Source organism: Dama dama, chromosome 30 (assembly GCF_033118175.1).
Source record: "Dama dama isolate Ldn47 chromosome 30, ASM3311817v1, whole genome shotgun sequence".
Classification (NCBI taxonomy): domain Eukaryota; kingdom Metazoa; phylum Chordata; class Mammalia; order Artiodactyla; family Cervidae; genus Dama; species Dama dama.
The window spans coordinates 73,169,560-73,191,449 of record NC_083710.1 but is presented as its reverse complement, the minus strand read 5'-3'; the positions used below and the strand labels follow the sequence as shown (position 1 = coordinate 73,191,449).

Sequence of the window (21,890 nt, the reverse complement as noted above, 5' to 3'; positions counted from 1 at the left end):
CAAAATTCACACACTTCTTTAATGAAATCACCACTCACCACATCAGATCTGTAATATGCACAATGAAATGACTAATGGTACAAAGACAGCAATTTCACTCAACAGTCAAGCACTGACAATTCTGGGGGGATGAAGGGACAGCCATCTGCTCTTAAGAGAGGGACCCGACAGTGAGGATGGACCCCAACTCAGGCAGGGGTGCTCACCAGTGGACAAATAGTTGTTTTGTTAGTACTAAAATTGGGGGTAGTGTCCTCAAAAGAAGCAATAAAGGGACCCCAAAACATCTAGAGATGGGAAAAATAGGTTATATCCTGCCCACTGATCCTGTGCTTATAACACTATCAACATTGGAGTTTACACACTAGAACTGCCCTCTCTGCACATGAAATCAACTTCTCTCAAGCTTGAGAAACCTTAGCCTCCCCCCATTCCTAGAGGAGTGAAGAAGGGCTGACACATGGAACTGCTTCTAGAGAGGCAGGGGTTCTGTATCTTAATAATCTTTCTTAGAGCAGAGATTCTTTTCAGAAGTCAGGGATCTGACAAAGGGCCTATGGAGCAGTCAGAGGTTAACAACAAAGGTGCTGAGACCCAGAGGTAAATAAGCCAAGGAATGAAGCATCAAATGACCACCAAGTCTGAAAACTTCTCACTAATCTCCACCCCACCCCTAGTCATGCTAGGAGTTGTGGGTTGGATGGTGCCCCCTCCTCAAAAAGATGTGTTCAAACATGACAGCTGTGAACATGACCTTATTCGTATACAGAGTCTTTGCAGATGTAATCAAGTTAAGATGAGATCACCGTGGAGCAGGGTGACCCTGAAGCCAGTAAGACTGATGTTGCGATGAGAACAGAAGAGACCCAGACTGACACGTGGACAATGGCCATGAGACATCAGAGGCAGAGACCACAGTGCTGCAGCTGGAAGCCAAGGAACACCAAGGAAGGCTGGTGAACACCAGAGGCTGGAGGGAAGGATTCTCCCCTGGAGCCTCCAGGGAGAGCATGGCCCTGCCAGCACCTGGATTTGAGACTTGTAGCCTCCAGAACACAGAGACAATAAACTTCTGCTGTTTTAAGTCACCCAGCTTACGGTACTAGAAACTGATACTCTAGCCTGAGTCCACACTTCTGTCTTCTCAGCTTTACTAAGACTCCTAACTGCTTCTGCTGTCACCCCTCCAGTGACCATCAGAGGACTCTCTTAACTCCCACATCAGACCATATTCCTCCTCTGTTCTGGACCATCCAAGACTTCCATCCCACTTCCGGTCCCTGCCCACTACCTAGAGACCAGTTCCCTCCCGTCCCCCTGCTCACTGTCCTCAGACACGCTGGTCTTCCTGCTGTTCCTCCAACCTGAGAGGTCAGCACCTTCCTCAAGACCCCCTGCCTCAGACCCCCTCCCCCAGGTGACTGTGGCCCCCCACCTTCATGACACTCAGATCCAGTGAGGCAGCAGCTCCTCAGAGAGGCCAGGATGTCACCTTCTCTGTCACATCCTCCCCATAATAACAGGAGCCCCATGAAGGCAGGGCCTTGTCCTCCTGCCGCACAGGCTCCCACACATATCAGGCATGTAGAGACCTGGGCAAGGAGACCAGCAACTGGAGACACCAGCAGAGAGGACGTCTCTGACCTGGGTGCTCGGATACCCAACCTCGCTTCTGGTCTTAATGGTAGATGCTCTTTTGACAAACTACGTATGTTTGTCACCTGGATACCACCAGATCTTAGAATCTCTAATTTCTAAGCGATACACTTTGACTTAAGTTATGGAAGAGGAAAAGTAAAAAGTTCTAAACAAAACTGCAACATTACCCTTAACAAACTGCATTGGAACAGTGATGATTCAATAACCCTGTGGTTGCATTTTTATACATTTTAGGGTGTATATGGCTTAGAGTGTAATAGTGACATTTTACAGGGCTCTAGGTTCATCCTCCAAGGCATGAACACCAGCTCTGAGAAGAGCAGGGCAAAAAACTCAGGGAGAAGAGCGTGTTTACCATGAACCCAAAGACAGTGATCTGCAGGGAGGTCTGTCCTTCAACACACCTGAGTGCTCGCAATTCCATGGATTTCTAGAAATTACTTACATCTTTCAATATCAGAATCTGACTTGCATCTTTTAGGTACTGCAACTGATGAGTGACTAAGATTGTGATCTTCTCCTTCAAGGCCTGATGAATACACCTACAAATGTAAAAGGTACAGAAAGCAAAAGCACATTAATGGAATGCCTCAAACTGAAAACCTATATTTTGAAAACAGTGAGACAAAGACCACACAGCAGTGAAAGATCGTTAGTTTAAATTCCAAATCAATAATAAAAATTAGATAAACATAAATCAGTTAATCCAACTAGGTTCTTAAATTTATCAGCAGCAAATTTGAATCTAGTGCTATAAAGAATTATTAAAACCAGTCTAGTGAAGGAGGCAAAAACAGCTAAGTTTTTCCCTCTAAAACTCAGCTTATTTACATGTTTCATAAAGGAAAACAACTGAGCAATACTGAGATTTCAAAACTTGCCTCAACTAAAACACTATTTTATCACTATTCAGGAATGGGAGAAGAGGGATCCATGTCATTTAAAAATGTGTACATTCTTAGACAGCTTTCTAGGTGATTATTTATAATTAATGATGTAAATATTGGAAATGAAAAATTAATAGATTCTTGGTAGTCTTTGCCAGAGTGCATTTGCTAGACACTTGTTTCCAAAGAACGTTAGATAGAAACTGAATGCCAGAGTGGCCTCTGTCAGTCACTACAACATTCCCAGTTCCATCCAGGAAGCAAGTCTTCTTTCATTTGGAGTGAACAGCTTCCAAATATGAAAGTAAAAGAACAGAATTCAAAATGGCCCAAATCACAGTGGAAATCACCCAATGGCTCAGAGCACCCACCAGTTCTCTTACTCAAGACACCCCTCACTGCTGCTGCTGCTAAGTTGCTTCAGTCATGTCCAGCTCTGTGCGACCCCATAGACGGCTGCCCACCAGGCTCCTCCATCCCTGGGATTCTCCAGGCAAGAACACTGGAGTGGGTTGCCATTTCCTTCTCCAATGCATGGAAGTGAGAAGGGAAACTGAAGTCGCTCAGTCGTGTCCGACTCTTAGCAACCCCCTAGACCGCATCCTACCAGGCTCCTCCATCCATGGGATTCTCCAGTCAAGAGTACTGGAGTGGGTTGCCATTGCCTTCTCCAACACTCCTCACTATTCAACCTTAAATTGTTTTCACAGTAAAAAACAACAACAACAACAAAACTACTCCTATATTTCAAATGTAGACCCCTAGGGACTCAGCCCCAGTCTCATCCCACAGGGTCCACAACCCCTTCAGGGAAGAAAGCGGATGAGCCTTGGGCCCTGGTGACCACAGGCAGGGCCTCAGGCAGGTACTCTGGGAGCCCGAGGGCCTTGCAGAGCAAATCTCAGGAACCTGGGCCAGAGCTCAGCCTGTGGGTGAGTCAGATAGAGAGTCTGGAGGCAGCAGGCTGCAGCTCAGTCCCTCTCACGAGACTGACAAATCGGACGAGTGACTAAATCTGTTTCTTCATCTCAGAACGTCAATGACAACTCATCCATGTGTTCTGAAAAATCAAACCACCAATCTAATCAGTAAATGTCAGCTTTCTTTTCCACTTGTCCCTAACCACAAGTGGTCATGTGCTTTGGACTTGGGTCAGAAAACTCTTAAGGGGACACTCTGGACACTGAGTCTGTGATCAGAAACAAGACCCTGGGATGTAAACACATGTACCATCCCTTCGCTAAGTCCAAAAAATTCATTTTTACATTTTGACATGTGTTAGCTCAGCGTTCATACCTCAGTTTCTTGACTAACACCTTTTTAAACTTAGTACTAAAAACTTAGTACTAAAACAGAATTTTTTCTCCTTAATTCATAATTGCCTGCCAATAATCCCTAAAGGTGGATGTTAATCAAATCTGACGGGGTGTTGTGTCCAAGATGAACCAACCCAAAAGTTTTAAGATGTTTTCTTCCTAACATCCCATCACAGATGAGGTAAGATAAATAATTACAATGAAGAGATCAGTTAATGGCTTTGAATTTTTCCTAAATGATGCTTTTATCCAAATTACCAGAAAATACACTATTTTCCAAGTTTTTAAAGATTTCCAAGTCATGCCATAGAAATGACTGAGTCAGCAACCAGTTGTATAAGTTATTCCAATATAAAGGCTGTGTTAATCCTATAATCCCACATATAATCCTATATAAGGGCTCTATTAAGAGGGGACACATCCCGTGGTGGAGTCGATACAAGTAAGACAGACTGAGTTCCCACCTCCATTCATTCAATCAGCAGAGGTTTGCTGAGGAGCCAGGCACTCTCCTAAGTGCTGCGGATCCACCCACAGATCAGGATAGAAGACAATACTCTGCACCGTGTAGAGGACACACTGAACAAGTGTAGAAAATGCGCTATTGGGCTGTGACCTGTGCTCTGAAGGAACAATAAGGGCAGCTGTTGTCTAAGATGTGGAGACACGGGAGCCCTGAGACTGTCTGGGGAAACATCCTGGAAAAAGGCACAGCAGGTGCAGGGTTCCTGAGACAGAACATGCAGGACGGAGGCACCTTCCTGCATTCACAGTTTGTGGGTGGCAGGTGGTGGTGGTGGTGGTTTAGTGGCTAAGTCATGTCCGACTCTTGCAACCCCTTGGACTGCAACCCCACCAGGCTCCTCTGTCCATGAGATTTTCCAGGCAAGAATACTGGAGTGGGTTGCCATTTCCTTCTCCAGGGGATCTTCCTGACCCAGGGATCAAACCCAGGTCTCCTGCATTGCAGGCAGATTCTTTCCCAACTGAGCTACAATGGGTGGCAGGGGGACTGATAAATGGTTAAGTGCACCCACTGAGGGCTGTGGGAAGACGGAGGGCACTGGTGCCCCCTGGAGGAGTAGGTGGGAATGGCAGGTCCCGTCTTCCATCTTCCTTCTTAGTCCTGGCGCACTGCTCCCTGGCTCTGGGACAGAGGGACCAGTATGTACAGACAGACCGGGGTATGAAAGGATCCCCACAGAGCCAGCACAGCTGGATGCCGAGTGGGTGTGGGGACGAAATGGAAACGCTGATGCGAGTAGACAGCAAGGCAGCCTGTTTGTTTGAGGACCTGGAGCTGCTTTGTGAATGTGGTGGTGGCGGAGTGGTGGTAGCGGTGGGGGTGGGGGGGTTGGGGGGTGAGGGGAGGTGTCCGTGAAGGGCTGGGTCAGGTGGGTGAGCTGTGTAAGACAGCAGCGTGGGGGTCTGATCAGGACAGACCCCGAGATCTGATAACGCAGGAGGCAGGGGTCTAGTGATTTGGGGCTGAACCAGGATGGGATCCATGCCTGGACACAGGTGAAGCTGCATCAGTTCATGTAAGGCCCTCACCTTCTGTAGCTGATAGAATCCACTATGTTCACAGCATAAAGCTGTCAAAGTCATGAACCTCAATGACCTTGGATATAAATTCATGACTGAAGGAAACTGTTAACGGCAAGTAGAAGTGTGAGTCATTCATTTGTAATACAAAACCCTTCCCATGACTAAGCTTCCACACAACCACCATATCTCACAGCATATGGTTCCATCTGATTCTCTAACTTGAGAACACTCTCCAGTTGCTGCTGAGTGGTTTCCTAAATTGCTTTCACGCTCTCTGCTTTAAGTTTCCCTAGAGAATGTGGTTCTGATTACAAACAACAGTCTTAAGCTCGTTTCTATCAAGTATATATCCAAAGCTAAGGTATACTCAAAATATTTGAGAGGATTTTATAAACATCTCCAGTGTTTGAAAAAGAACTCAGGAGAACTTCTGCGATCAGCACACTGTACTTGGCACCAAAATGCCTTGCTCTCCCTTCCTTGTGACATGGATGCAATGACCAGCAGAATCTGTTCCTGCCCTGATGGAGAACTTGTGCAGATGCACACAAGATGGGGTAACACACATTTGTGAGCTCAGGGTGGGGTGCTGGGAACAAGGAGGCTGAGATACTCATGATGCCAGGAGGGTGGGGGTGGGGAAATCCCTGTCACAGCACTAGCTCCTGTCACTGAACTCATGACAAGACACAAGGCACTTCTCTAAGGGAAAATTCATCAAGCCATGAACGGGAGAAGCTTGGAAAGGAGGGTCAGATCAGAGAGCTGGAGACCATGCCATGTGTCATCTGCGCTGTTCTCTCGTGTTCTCAAAGATTCTGTGCTACTATTCACATTTGTATGTGTGTTACAATATACCTAACATGAAATTTACTGTTTCTGCCATTTTAAGCATACAACTCAGTGGCATTGAGAACATTCACACTGATGTGCAACCATCACCACCATCCATCTCCACAACTCTTTTATCACCCCAACACTAAGCACGTTTTATACAAGGGCTGCTGCTGCTGCTGCTAAGTCACTTCAGTCGTGTCCAACTCTGTGAGACCCCATAGACGGCAGCCGACCAGGCTCCCCCATCCCTGGGATTCTCCAGGCAAGAATATTGGAGTGGGTTGCCATTTCCTTCTCCAGTGCATGAAAGTGAAAAGTGAAAGTGAAGTCGCTCAGTCCTGTCTGACTCTTAGCGACCCCATGGACCGCAGCCTACCAAGCTCCTCTGTCCATGGCATTTTCCAGGCAAGAGTACTGGAGTGGGGTGCCATTGCCTTCTCCATTATACAAGGGCAGGTTCCACCAAAGTCTAACAAAGCCCGCTTAGTGGACGTGGAATCCCAGCTCCTAGCCAGCTCCTAGTGTCCAGATCCCAGAGCTCCTCATAGGCCTCCCTCTCACATTTGCTGACTCTGCTGAAGTCTCTACTTTGCTATTCTGGACTTGCTGTAAATCAATCATGTCCCCTCAGATTCACATGTGGTCACCTCAATCATCAGTACCTTTGAATTTGGTGTCATGGACTTTAAAGAGGTAATCACTACCCTTAATTATACTGAATCTAATCTAATCTGACTGGTATGCTTAGATGAAGAGACTAAGATACAAAGACAGAGACACAAGCATGTAAATCAATGAAGTTAGAACACACTCCCTCACCATGCACAAAAATAAACTCAAAATGGCTTAAATACTTAATCATAAGACGTGACACCATACAACTCCCAGTAGAGATTACAGGCAAAACATTCTGTGACATAAATTATACCAATGTTTTCTTAGGTCAGTCTCCTAAGGCAATAGACATATAAGCAAAAATATACAAATGGGGGCTTCTCTGGCGGCTAAGTGGTGAAGAATCCACCCTCCAGTGCAGGAGACACGGAATCCCTCCCTGGTCCAGGAAGAGCCCACAGGCGCAAAGCACCTCAGCCCCTGCAGCACAGCTACTGCGCCTGCGCTCTGGAGCCCAGAAACCGCAGCTACTGAGCCCACGGGCCACAGAGCCGGGCTCTGCAACCAGAGGAGCCGCCGCCGTGAGAAGCCCACGCGCCACAATAGAGAGCAGCTCCTGCCCTCTGCAACTAGAGAAAACCCCGGCTGTGTGGACACAGCGAGGGGGATGCGGTCAGAAGCCAAGGAGAGAGGTCTCAGGAGAAACCAAACCACCCACACCTTGAACCTGTAGCCTCAAGAACTGTGAGAAATTTAATTTCTATTCTTTGAGCACCCCCATCTGTGACAACTTGCTACAGACTGAATGTTTTTCTCCTCAAAAGTCATACATTGAGACCTAATCCCCACTGTGTTGGTATAAAGAGGTGTGGCCATCAGGAGGGACCAGGTCATGAGGATGGGGCCTGCATGAATGTCCTTATAGAAGGGACCCACAGGGCTCCTCACCTCTGCCACCATGTGAGGCCGCAGGAATCGGACCCTCACCAGACCTAATCTTTCAGCACCCTGACTTGGACTTTCCGCCTCCAAAACCATGAGAGAGAAACTTCTGTTGTTTCTAAGCCACTCAGCTCTGGTGTCCTGTGAGAGCAGCCTGGACAGACACAGTGCTAGAAACTAACACAGGACCTGACAGCAAGAATTTGCAAACAGCTTCTCTCTGCTGCACACCCCGCCTCCTCCAAGAGAGGACATGCCTGCTGTTCTCCTCACAGCCCTGCTTCCTCCTCCCTCCACACCTGAGCTTCTACTCTTGCTTCAGCAAAGGACGGGGTCCTCTTCTCAGCCTCCACACACCTGCCCAGCCTGCAGGCCCCCAGGGCACTGGCACTGCCCGCCCAGCCCCGGGCACAGGGAGCTTTCTGACTTCAGTGAAAGCCTCCAGCTGACACTTCCACTTTACGTTCAGCACTTACTGCCCTGTTTTAAAACACTCTAAACCTTGACTCTACTGAGCTTTCCCCCAGGCATCTGTCTTAACAAACTCCATGTAAAGACAGGTTCCTCAGAGGCAAGAGTGAGAGCCTGGCATCCTAGTCTCCCTTATTCTGTCTAGTGTGGGTCCTTCCCCTCTCCTGGCTCACTGTCCTCCTTGTAAACTAAACAGTTTTGTGCAGCAAGGCATTGATCTCAGTGCACACAGCAGGGTGTTTATAAGTGCAGGGTGTTTATGAGTGCAGCTGGAAGGCTCATTGGCTTTAACAAAGTGAACAACAGCAACCAACTTGACCGTGGGGGAGATGTGAAGGCTGTTTTAGGGAAAAAAATCAAGTTCACAAGGCTTTCAGAAAGGCCAGACTAGACTCCATAAGAGGCCTCAATCAGTGTGTGTTAGGACACACATTATACAGAGAAAAGCATCAGAATTGTTCTACTTTAGTCATTGTATAGCCAAGCAGGAACCACTGACAAGTTCTACATTTTAGAAACAGGAATGAGAGTCAAGACTTAGGCTAGATTACAGGTGACACTACATTGTAGGTCTAAGTATTAATTCTACTAAGCATCCATAAAATAACATGAAATGATTGAAATCATACTTAGATGTGGAATAAATGATTCTCAAATTCTACACTTTAATAAAGACTTTACTTCCAAAATGATAGAATAACAAGCATAAACCAACAGGGTCTTTCCATGGAAGCCCTATGTCAGTACCGAAAACTTCACTTCTAAGGTGCCTTAAGCAAATGATGGAGGAAAAAAATCTGGCAGCCAAATACCAGGTTAGAGAGTCTCACTCTCTGATTTAAAAACCCTACATCATCTTTCTTATTCCTGGGGTCTGGATCCACCCAGAGTGTCTGGTAATCAACTGCAAGTAGCAGGAGGAAAACTGCCATCTATTTGTCACTCCCTAAAGCATGGACCCCACTGCCCACCCCCACCCCCCCCAACACTGGAAGCACCTGCTGTATTTTCCTGTCCTGACCTCATCATGAGGCAAGATTTCTCTATGATGGATCTTTTGTGGAGGGAAGGGAGGGAAGGGTGGGGAGGGAGGGACACCAGCCCAGAGGGAGCTGAGTTTCCTGGAGCACAAAGACCTTCCTGAGCTCTCTTCCCTCATCTCTGTAGGGCTCTTGGAAAGAAGAAATGATAGAAGACAGGAGCAAACTCACTGTTCAAACAAGTGCCTGCTGACGATTGCATCCACTGAGCTGAGCGGATCGTCCAGGAGGTAGATGTCTGCATCCTGATACACAGCTCTAGAAAACATAGAGAGACATCAGGAGAGGATACTACACACTCCCTGGGTCTCATCTCTGAATCATGATGGTGTCCAACAACTTCATGTTCCTTCTACAAGTCCAGGGAAAGGACCAAGACCCTGTTTCACACAGGCCCACCTGGTGAGCGGGGTCTGTGTGCACATATCCACTAGGAGCCGCGGAGGAGGAGGGGCAGGATGGCAACTGAAACCCCGCTTACCTTGCAAGGTTGATCCGGGCTTTCTGTCCTTCACTCAGCGGGGTTCCTTTGTCTCCTATCTCAGTTAGATCTCTTTCCTTCAAATGCTGTAAATCCTAGAGAGATAGAAAAGGGGAAAAGAAAAAGATACAAATTGTGTTCTACTACCATCTTACACTTTTAGCATTAGTTCCTCATACAAGTATTTGATTAATGTGCATACATGCTCAGCTGCTAAGTCTTATTCAACTCTTTGTAACCTCATGGACTAGGACTTGTCAGGCTCCTCTGTCCCTGGGATTCTCCAGGCAACAACACTGGAGTGGTTTGCTATTTCCTCCTCCAGGAGATCTTTCTGACTCAAGGATCGAATCCGTGTCTCCTGTGTCTCCCGCACTGCAGGTGGATTCTTTACCATCGAGCCACCTGGGAAGCCAGAGCGGTGGGTATAAGTCAGAGTAACTAAAACTGTGACCTTGAACATTAAAAAAACAAAAACAAAAACAAAACTCTCAGTGTTTTTATTTGTTTTCATTCTGTAGTTTTGTACAACATCTACGCATTCGACCAATTTAACAGATATTTACTGAGGACCTACTGTATGACAGGCATTGCTCTGGGCACAATGAACTCAGTTGTGAAGAAACAAAGCTCCTAGAGTTTCTTTCCATGACAGAAGATGGACAATATGGAAAATAACCTGAGCGCAAGAACTGAGGACAGGAAGGAAAAGCAAGCCAGCTTAGGGGGGAGGAGAGTGAAGGAGGGAAGTGAGTCCACTTTGGGGGTAGGGCTCTGCTCTGAGGGGGTGTGAGCAGATCTGGGGTGGGGAGGGGCTCAGGCAGACCTCTCCACACAGAGGAGTGGGTGAGTGCAGGGGCCATGGGGAGATGCCCAAGGGGTTCAGGACAAGGAGGCAGGAGAGCAGAGTGAGAATGAGGGGAGTGAGGGTGGAGACAGAGCAGGAGGAGCTTGGGGTCACTCCAGTAAGCAGAGGAGGGGGACAGACCTGGTTTAGAGGTTTTAAGAAATCACTCCTGTGCTTTACAGAAAACAGACAGTAAGTGGGGTAGGGTGAGTGTGGATACAAGTGAGGAGGCTACCAGAATAATCAAGGTGAGAGATGACGGTGGTCAGGACCAGAGTGAGAGCAGTGGGAATGGAGAGATGGGGTTACACTCCAGGCACATGTTGAAGGTGGAGTCCAAAAGACCTGCTGATGGGATGGGTGCGACTGTAAAAGAAGAGGAGACGGTGGTGTTTGGGGTGAGGAAGGGGAAGGACAGGGTCTCCATTTACTGAGTTGGGGAAGATCGTGGATGCAGGTTTAGGAGACTTCGCTCATGGACAAGCTGAGATGACCTCCCAGTGGTGTCATGTTGCAGCTGTACATGCAGGTGTGAAGGTCTGTGCTAGAGACACAGGTGTGAGAGCTGGTGGCCCAGGAGGTAAAGGCACAGGACTTGTTTTTATCAAGGAATGAGTGTCTCTTAAAAAGACATTTTGCTGATCTTTGGCTCAGATTCCCACTTTCAGAGAAGGGATAACACCTGACCCAAGGCTTCACAGTGATACTTAAAGTAAGTGACAGACAAGGTCTGTACAAGAAATGGGAGCAGAAAGAGCAAACTGGGCAGGAAAACCAAAAGGAAAGTAATGGTGTGCTCAAAGGACACCCAGCAGATCAGCTGGATTAAGCAGATGCTTGTCTGTGAAAGCAGGAAAAACTCAAAACTAAGAAGGAAATAAAGTTGTAACTTGAGGATCTGGGAATCAATCAAAAGTTATATTTGAATATTATTTAAAAGTTAATAGACAAATCAGCCTATTTTCCCCAGAGTACCATGGGGAAAAAAAGAATAGATGACAAGAACATTCCCAAAATGACAAGACAGAAATCAGGCTTAAGTAGTTATTCACTTGTTCAGTTGTGTCTGACTCTTTGTGATCCCATGGAATGGAGCACTTCAGGCTTCCTTGTCCTTTACCACTTCCTGGAGCTTGTTCAAACTCACGTCCACTGAGTCAGGAATGCCATCCAACCATCTCATCCTCTGTCATCCTCTTTTCCTCCTGCCTTCAATCTTTTTCAGCATCAGAATCTTTTCTAATGAGTCGATTCTTCCCATCAGGTGGTCAAAGCATTGGAGCTTCAGCATCAGTCCTTCCAATTAATATTCAGGGTTGATTTCCATTACGATTGATGGGTTTGATCTCCTTGCAGTCGAAGGGACTCTCAGGAGTCTTCTCCAACACCACAGTTCAAAAGCATCTGTTCTTCTGCACTCAGCTTTCTTTATGGTCCAACTCTCACATCCATACATGACTACTAGAAAAACCATAGCTTTGACTATATGGACCTTTGTTAGTAAAGTAATGGCTCTGCCTTTTAATATGCTATCTAGGTTTGTCATAGCTTTTCTCCCAAGGAGCAAACATTTTTAATTTCATGACTGCAGTCACCATCTGCAGTGATGTTGGAGCCCAAGAAAATAAAGTCTCTCACTGTTTCCATTGTTACCCCATCTACTGCATTGAAGTGGTGGAACCAGATGCCATGATCTTAGTTTTTTGAATATTGAGTTTTAAGCCAACTTTATTACTCTCCTCTTTCACCTTCATCAAGAGGCTCTTTAGTTCCCCTTCGCTTTCTGCTATAAGCGTGGTGTCATCTGCATATCTGAGGTTACTGATATTTTTCCCAGCAATCTTTAGTCCATCTTGTGTTTCATCCAGTCTGGCATTTCACTTGGTAAACTCTGCATGTAAGTTAAATAATCAGGGTGACAATATATAACTCTGATGTACTCCTTTCCCAATTTGGAATCAGTCCATTGTTCCATGTCCAGTTCTAACTGTTGCTTCTTGACCTCCATACAGGTTTCGTAGGTGGCCGGTAAGATGGTCTTGTATCCCCATTTCTTTTAGGAATTTTCCACCCTTTGTTGTGATCCACAAAGCGAAAGGCTTTATCATATCAGTGAAGCAGAGGTAGATGATTTTCTGGAATTCTCTTGCTTTTTCTGTGATCCAACAGATGTTGGGCATTTGATCTCTGGTTCCCCTGCTTTAGACTTAAGTTACATGGTATTATATTAGAAGTCTCAGGTTGCCTTTAATTATCAATTGGCACATTCTGTCACAGACAGAGTTTGCTTGGAGTTTTTACCCCATGCCTCAACCTAGGATGCATAGCAGTACCTTTGTACAGATGCTGCACCAAATTTGGGGAGAAAGCAAGTAGCTCACTGATACCACAATGACAAACAAGGCCTTTGACCTCCCTAAGTCTCATTTTCCTCTTCTATAGAATGTGCTGGAGAAACCAAAGTCACTGAACTCAAGGATGCTGTGAGAATCTAAAGAAGTGTGTGAACACCTCCATAAATGAAAAAAGGACATGAGTTGATTATAACTTGCTGTTGGTGACTGATCCCTATTTTCTCACCAAGCCAACAGTAGGACCCTGTTTACAGTGTGAATCATAATATACAAAGCACATGACCACCATGGAAGAAAGAGACTCCATCGTAACCCTCCCTGACAACCACAAAGACACAGACACACACAGGTTCTCCACTCACTCAAATCTTAATGGAGGTGCATCTGATGAAAGGCAGCAAATGCTCTGTTGTGAAAATTTATAATTACCTCACATTCTTTCTTTCTTGGGCTCAGAAATTAATACCATCTCTTGCTTTGTGTTTTCATTGATAAATGAGCTTTATGTTAAGTTCTCAGCCTCATGCACACACACAGAATTACTTGGCCTCTCTTTCACTGTTCACAGTCCTTGCAAACTGTTTTGCTTAGTTTTTATGCTTTGATTTCATGTTGTTCAAGTGGTTTTCTTGTTTAAAAAGCACCACATTGTAATACAGCAAGCTTAACCACATTCTAGAAAAGGCACTCACGGCCTCTCTTTCCAGGACATGAGAAACTAACTCTGAGTCTGGTAGTAACACTTGGAGTGTGTTGTTGACTCTGTAAATTATATATGAACAAGACACCAAGGGGAAAAATATTTTGGAGGATTTGAAGTAAAACCAAGCCAAGTTGATTTCTCAGCTACCATTCTGATTAGATTAAAGGGGAAAAGCCTGAGTTGAGCATATATTATCGTTCCTTCCACGGAGAGGAAAGTGTTCTTATTCATATTTGTTACCTCTAAGTTAAGTAAGTAAATAAGTGTTAGCTACTCAGTCATGTCCAATTCTGTGATCCCATGGACTATAGCCTACCAGGCTCTTCTGTCCATGGATTTCTCCAGGCAAGATTACTGGAGTGGGTTGCCATTTTCTTCTCCAGGGGATCTTTCCAACCCAGGGAGTGCACCCAGGTCTTCCTGCACTGCAGACAGATTCTTTACTGTCTGACTGCAGACAAGATTCTTTACTGTCTGAGCCACCAGGGAAGCCCAAAAATTTAGGCAATTCTCACTGAACAGCAGACACATACCCTAGAGGCAAACTAGGAAATAGTGATGCTGGTTTGATGCCTTCCATTCAGAAGGACATCAAGGGCTCTTCAGTGATGGTGGAGACTCACAGTATAAGCATCTTGGAGCAGACTGCTGAAATGGTTAACATGGGCTGGACATGAGGCCCTGGCAGAGGATGACTGGACTCGAGAGTCAAGCAGCAGGAGCCCTCCTTCCTTCACAGCTTTTCTTCCATGTGGAATCAACCCTCCTTTCACGGCCTGTCAATATCCTATATTTCCAGGCTAAGCCTAAACACACTCTCCCATGGAACCATCCTGGACTCGTCTCTCTTCCTGCTGGGTTCAGTTTACATCTCTCATTTCTCATGAAGGACCCATCCTATTCTGCTCCATCATTTGTACACGTGCACATGGAGTCTCACAGCTCCTGGGGGGTAAGATCTGTGCACCAAGCTCTTTTGGAACCTGATCCTGATTATCTCTAATCCTCACAGCAAGCTTCACAGTAAGTGTTGGCCACATTTCACAGACGAGGAAACTGGGATTGAGTGAGGTCACATCACTGGTCTGAGGGCGGTCAGCTGTGAAACAGAAGAGCTGGAATCTGAACCAGCTCAAGTCAGTTCAGAGCCTTCTGCTCTTTCACATCATGCTGTCCAGGTGGTGACTGAAGGTATGTTTGAAATGAAGATAACACTTAAGTAATTCAGGACTTGAAGGCCTCTATAGTTAGACATGTAAGTATCAATAAACTTACTATCCTATGGCCAAATAAGTGATCTATGTGGGAAATATTAAACTAGAATTTATCAATTTGATACCTTTAAATATGTGTTCACTAAACATTTTCAAAAGCCTTAAAGATAACATGGAGACAAATGTTGCACACTATATTGCTTATATTATGGTAACAGAATATTGTTATTATTGATTTATATAATGTACTATGTGTAGAGCACCTATAGAAATACCAACTCAAACAATGGAAGTTAATACTCAGATACCTTCTTTCTTACATGTCACATTTTATAGATGTAATTTTACCAAAAACTGACTGAGCTTATAATTAAAAACTAATTTATTTTCAAAATCATTCTAATACTTACAGAGTGCTTGTTATGTCCCTAGCAATCAGGGGCTTTAAAATCACAACCACATTTCATCCTCAAAACAACCTCATGAGGTTGATAGTCTTATTATCTCCATTTTACAGATGAAGTAACAGGCTTGTAAGGATCAAACAGTCAAAACCACACACCTGATCAACAGAGAAACTGGGACTCAATTTCTGAACCTTCTGACTCCTAGACCATGGAGTTGATGCCATCAGCCTGAATCAACATTGCCAATGTGATTACTTCATATCTCCCTATTTTGTTACAGAAAAGTTTTCAGCTCAATGAACTTAAACGATTACTTCAATCACATCTAGTATACTACATCTAGTTGTTTTTAACATATGTTATATAAAAAAATGTTGCTTTTAGAAAGATGGTAATGACCATCTTACATGCAAGGCAGCAGCAAAGGAGACTGATGTAAAGAACAGACTTTCGGACTCAGTGGAAGAAGGTGAAGGTTGCATGATTTGAGAGAATGGCATTGAAACATAAACATTATCATATGTAAAACAGATGACCAGTGAAAGTTTGATGCATGAAGTAGGGCACCCAAAGTCAGTACTCTGGGACAACCCAGAGGGATAGGGTGGGTAGGGAGGTGGGAGGTGGGTTCAGGATGGGGGATCATATGTATACCCATGGCCAATTCATGTTGATGTATGGCAAAAACCACAATATTGTAATCATCCTCCAATTAAAATAAATAAATTTTTAATAAATAAACAGATGTTGCTTTTTTATGGCTTTTCCTCGAGGATTTGGGGAAGGTGGGAGTAAGGAGATCAATAAGGAGAAATCTTTATTATATTTATATGGATGGATAGATGGATGGAAAGGAAAAGGTTAGAATAGTAATAATGGCCACCACTTACTGAAACCCTGGCTTGTTTGCATTTCACATGCATTGTCTGTAATCATTACAGTAACCCTCCCCCTCCCCCATTTAATAAGAACGGAAACTGAGACAAACACCTGGAGTCACTACCCAGGACTGTTCTCTCCAAAGGCCAAGCCTTTTCTGCTGCACTGTCTATGCCGTCTCTGTGTCTACTGCCAGACTAACTCCAGGATGCCACTATTTCCTATGCCTGCCTTATGTCCATCCACTGATACCAGGAATCCAAAAGGAGATAAGCAGACGCTCTCATAACATACTAAGTAGTTCCCAGGTGTCATAAAGACCTTGCTAATCTCTTGTTAATCAGAGTCATAGATGACATTTCAGAGCAGCAACAAAACCCTCTGACCCAATGTCCTCATTTTGCTGCAGAAATGTCAGAGGCCCAGGCAGGTAATAGGACGTGTCCAGGGTGACAGAAGGCAAGTGATGAACCTGGGGCCAGAACTCTCCTCTTCACTACTTCTCCACGCTGGGCCTCCCTTCCTGCCAAGGAGGGAATGGGCACGAGGGACCCAACTCCATGTCCCAACTATGCAGCAGAACATGAGAGCAGTCCATGTTTATAGCCGTCACATCACGTACAGAGGAACTGCTGTGCATCCCAGTCCTCAGGGCCCCTTCCACCAAAGTCTGTGCTGCACACATGCCCCATGTGGGTGAAGCCCCAGAACACTGCCCGCGTTAGTGGTCCAGTCACCCATGAGGCTGCAGCAAAGCACTGGTCCCAAAGATCTGAACTTGAGTTACAAACGTAGAGATGAGGTGTCTCATCTCTCCAGGCCTCAGTTTTAATAACTATAAAATGAAGATGGGAATATCGAAGATACTCGTAAAGAATGAATAACTCATAAACCTTTTTACGTGTGTGCACGCACATGTGTGAAAGGCAGAAAAATGATTTGCACGTGGACTCTGAATTAATGGGAGTTACTGTTCTCACTGTTCTGCATTTGCTTTCCCTTCTTATATGGTATCTGCTGCTGCTGCTGCTAAGTCACTCCAGTCGTGCTCAACTCTGCGACCCCATAGACAGCAGCCCACCAGTCTCCCCCGGCCCTGGGATTCTCCAGGCAAGAACACTGGAGTGGGGTGCCATTTCCTTCTCCAATGCAGGAGAAGTGAAAAGTGAAAGTGAAGTCGCTCAGTTGTGCCTGACTCGTAGAGACCGCATGGACTGCAGCCTACCAGGCTCCTCCATCCATGGGATTTTCCTGGCAAAAGTACTGGAGTGGGTTGCCATTGCTTTCTCCGTATATGGTATCTAGACCATTTAATAAAAATCTAGCTCATTCCTGCTAACTTGACATCATTTCTGCAAATGTACAGTCACCCATGAACAAGAACCTGGAAGAAAGAAACGAGCTCGTTAAACAAGCAATTCTGTTTGTCCACATCAGTGTAAAATGCTGCTCACCTGATACAGGGCTTCCCAGGTGGCGCTAGTGGTAAAGTATCCACCTGCCAATGCAGGAGACAGAGACTTGGGTTTGATCCCTGTGTTGGGAGGATCTCCTGGGGAAGGAAATGGCAACCCACTCCAGTATTCTTGCCTGGAGAATCCCATGGACAGAGGAGTCTGGTGGGCTATAGTTCATAGGGCCGCAGAGCTGGACATGACTGAGGTGATTTAGCATGAACACACACACCTGATACAACCTATGATGTTCAAGCCGTTGTTGGAGGAAAATTATATTTCCTCACAAAGCAGGTTTGGAGCTTTCAGCACCACACCTTTGAAAATCTGTCCCTGTCTTTTCCTCACAGTACAAAAGAACAGTCAAAGAACTGCACTGAACAGACCCCAGGGGAGACCTTTAGTGATTTTTTACAACCCGAGACAGTAACATAGTATTTAACATTCTTTACTCTTTTTCCTTTCTTTTTGTCAATTGTATTCCCCTATCACTTAAATTTAGGTCTGATCATTTACTAACTAATCTTATTTAATTCCCAAAATACAGTTAAATTTTTCATCTTACCATTCTCTGTGAAACTCAATGCCATTTCTAAAAACAATCTCCCTCAGTGAAATGACGCAGTATTAAAAAGAAATTTTAAAGCATCCTGGTTTCCTTAAACAATAAATTAGAAGTAAAAAATGAAGTGAAGAGAGAAACTCACAGACTGAAAGGGATCAAGGAGGCATCAGCCAAGTGCAGTGGGGAGACCTTGTGTGGATTCCAATAAGGGTGAAGGAGATTTCTCAGTGAGATGATCCAGAGCATGTAAACACAGACCAGCAGATGGGTGATATTCAGGAATTTGAAGTATTTTTCAGGTGAAATAAAGTAGTGATTTTTTCCCCCAAAGCTTTCCTATCTTTTAGAGAAAAATAATGAAATGTTTACAGGTGAACTAATCCGAGGTCTAGGATCTGCTCCATGATACTCTGGGGTCGGGGTGGGACTGGCAGGGGTAGAGATGCAGCAAGACTGGCCACCAGCTGATTCTGGCTGAAACTGGGGGTGGGTACATGAGGGTTCATTAAACCATGCTCTCTGTTTTTGTAAATATTTGTAACTTTCCATTAAAAAGTTGAAAGTGAAGGAAAACTTCACAAAATGAAACAATCCCCCTCTCCAGATAATGTATTCTGTGAGTGTTATTAACCTATAAGAATTAAAACGACAGCATATGTAAATACATATGCTTATGTATGTAAACCTGCTTATTTATCCAGAAGACCAACTTAAATATTAAGCAACGTTCAAAAATCTATTTTTTGAAAAGAACTTTTAACAAACCTTGTAGTGTAAACCACTAGCATCATTTGAAATTCAAGTATATGCAACTCAGAAGTCATTACTCACCTCTTCCAAAGCACAAGCCCTTATTACTTCTTCATATCTGTCTTCTTTATATTTCTTCCCAAATAAAATGTTACTCTTTACAGTCCCTGGATACACCCAGGGCTGCTGAGAAACATACGCGATCCTCCCGTGGACGTTGACTTTCCCCTGGCTTGGGGGCAGCTCCCCCAGCAGAGCGCTTAACAGTGACGACTGAAACAGACGGCAACACACACATGTGAACAGGGTGCACTCAGGATGAAACATGCCCTGCAGCACAGCCGACCCCACCCTGGCGATTGATACATGATAGAACCCTTTCCTTCAACAGGCTAAAGTACAACCCTCGCAGCTGAGACCAAAAAAAAAAAAAAAAAAAAAATGAAAATAACACTAATGGTCAATAAAAAGACTGATAAGGAATATATTAATACTATAAACAATCTACTCTGCCCGAGTATCTCCCCAAGTGAAATTCTACTCAGCAAAGAATAATTAAGAATGTTTAACATCCTTCTCTAGCAGAGCCCAGCAGGATGTGTATTTTCTATATTTGATGTTTAGTGCAATTGTTCCTGCATCTGGTATCCTTTACTTGACAAACACTCATTCTTAAAAAGCTATGTGTGAAGAATATAGCCAAAGATGATTAATTGAAAAACTCTCAGGTGAGTTATGTCTACAGAGCAAAAGTCCATCATAGAGGAAATCAGCACCCTTTCATGTACACATCCCACATTTTAAAAAATAATTTTATTCATTTATTTTTAGTTCTTTTATCTTTTTCATTTATTTTTTACAATGTTGTGTTGGTTTCTGCCATCCCACAATTCTAAATGTATTTATTTTTGCTTGTGCTGGGTCGTCTTTGCAGTGCATGGGGCTTTTCTTATTGAGGAGCACAGGCTCTAGTGGGCAAGCTTCAGCAGCTGTGGCCCGTGGGCTCAGTCATTGCAGCCCCCAGGCTCCAGAGCACAGGCCCAACAGTTGTGGTGCACGGGATTAGTTGCTCCACAACTGGGAAGGGGGAACTTCCCAGACCAGGGACCGAACCTATGTCTCCTGCATTAGCAGGAGGATTCTTTTACCACTGAGCCACCAGTGAAGCCCACATCCCACATTAGATTTCTGTATTTTGTTGTTTCGGACCAAGTGCATGTGCACCTTTTCTTTCAATCTTCAATACCACACAGATGTGGCGCATATGTATCCACGCCATCAGAGTGCTCATGACACTGGGCTGAAATAATATGTCTGCATATCTGTCTCGCCCAGAACCTGGTTGCCTCTGAAAGAGAAAGTCAGGGTCTTGCTCATGTCTGTACCTTTATCTTCAGCACATGGCTGCACATTCACTACATGTGCACTGATGGGATCACGTCAAGTCACAGGAAGAAATACTCAAAGTTTCCGGGAAGAGCCTTTATGATCTCCAGACATCCTGGAAGGGCCACTAAGATGAAAGATGTCTTTGTCTATCCTGAACAGTGTCAGTTCAGTCGCTCAGTCATGTCTGACTCTTTGCGACCCCATGAACCACAGCATACCAGGCCTCCCTGTCCATCACCAAATCCGAGTTTACGCAAACTGATGTCCATTGAGTTGGTGATGCCATCCAACCATCTCATCCTCTCTCGTCACCTCCTTCTCCCACCTTCAATCTTTCCCAGCATCAGGGTCATTTCAAATGAGTCAGCTCTTCACATCAGGTGGCCAAAGTATTGGATATTCAGCTTCAACATTAGACCTTCCAATGAATATTCAAGACTGATCTCCTTTAAGATGGACTGGTTGGAACTCCTTGCAGTCCAAGGGACTCTCAAGAGTCTTCTCCAATACCACAGTTCAAAAGCATCAATTCTTCGGCACTCAGCTTTCTTTATAGTCTACCTCTCATATCCATACATGACTACTGGAAAAACCATAGCCTTGACTAGATGGACCTTTGTTGACAAAGTAATGTCTCTGCTTTTTAATATGCTGTCTAGCTTGGTCATAGCTTCCTTCCAAGGAGTGTCTTTTAATTTCATGGCTGCAGTCACCATCTGCAATGATTTTGGAGCCCAAAAATATAAAGTCAGTCACTGTTTCCACTGTTTCCCCATCTATTTGCCATGAAGTGACAGGACTGGATGTCATGATCTTAGTTTTCTGAATGTTGAGCTTTAAGCCAACTTTTTCACTCTCCTCTTTCACTTTCATCAAGAGGCTCTTTAGTTCTTCTTCACTTTCTGCCATAAGGGTGGTATCATCTGTATATCTGAGGTTATCGATATTTCTCCTGGCAATCTTGATTCCACCTTATGCTTCCCCCAGCCCAGCGTTTCTCATGATGTACTCTGCATGTAAGTTAAATAAGCAGGGTGACTATATACAGCCTTGATGGACTCCTTTTCCTATTTGGAACCAGTCTGTTGTTCCATGGCCAGTTCTAACTGTTGCTTCCTGACCTGCATACAGGTTTCTCAAGAGGCAGGTCAGGTGGTCTGGTATTACCAACTCTTCCAGAATTTTCCACAGTTTATTGTGATCCACACAGCCAAAGGCTTGGGCATAGTCAATAAAGCAGAAGTAGATATTTTTCTGGAACTCTCTTGCTTTTTCAATGATCCAGCAGATGTTGGCAATTTGATCTCTGTTTCCTCTGCCTTTTCTAAAACCAGCTTGAACATCTGGAAGTTCATGATTCACGTATTGCTGAAACCCGGCTTGGAGAATTATGAGTATTACTTTACTAGCGTGTGAGATGAGTGCAACTCTGCGGTAGTTTGAGCATTCTTTGGCACTGCCTTTCTTTGGGACTGGAATGAAAACTGACCTTTTCCAGTCCTGTGGCCACTGCTAAGTTTTCTTTTTTTTTT

General features: G+C 44.7%; 1 protein-coding gene across 32 annotated transcripts in view; it reads right to left on the bottom strand.

Moving 5' to 3' along the window:
• The window catches only part of LOC133049270 (ATP-binding cassette sub-family C member 4-like), a 374,395-nt gene that overhangs the window by 314,679 nt on the left and 37,826 nt on the right, over positions 1 to 21,890 (bottom strand). For all 32 annotated transcript variants that reach the window (XR_009691263.1, XR_009691264.1, XR_009691268.1 and 29 more), the window contains exons 11-14: positions 19,051 to 19,242; positions 9,797 to 9,891; positions 9,487 to 9,573; positions 2,105 to 2,201 (exon numbers count right to left, since the gene is read on the bottom strand). Coding sequence is in view for 18 of the 32 variants with exons in the window: in XM_061133239.1 (XP_060989222.1) it covers positions 2,105 to 2,201; positions 9,487 to 9,573; positions 9,797 to 9,891; positions 19,051 to 19,242 (471 nt within the window). In the remaining 14 variants the exon portion in view is untranslated. The remainder of the gene's footprint in view (positions 1 to 2,104; positions 2,202 to 9,486; positions 9,574 to 9,796; positions 9,892 to 19,050; positions 19,243 to 21,890) is intronic.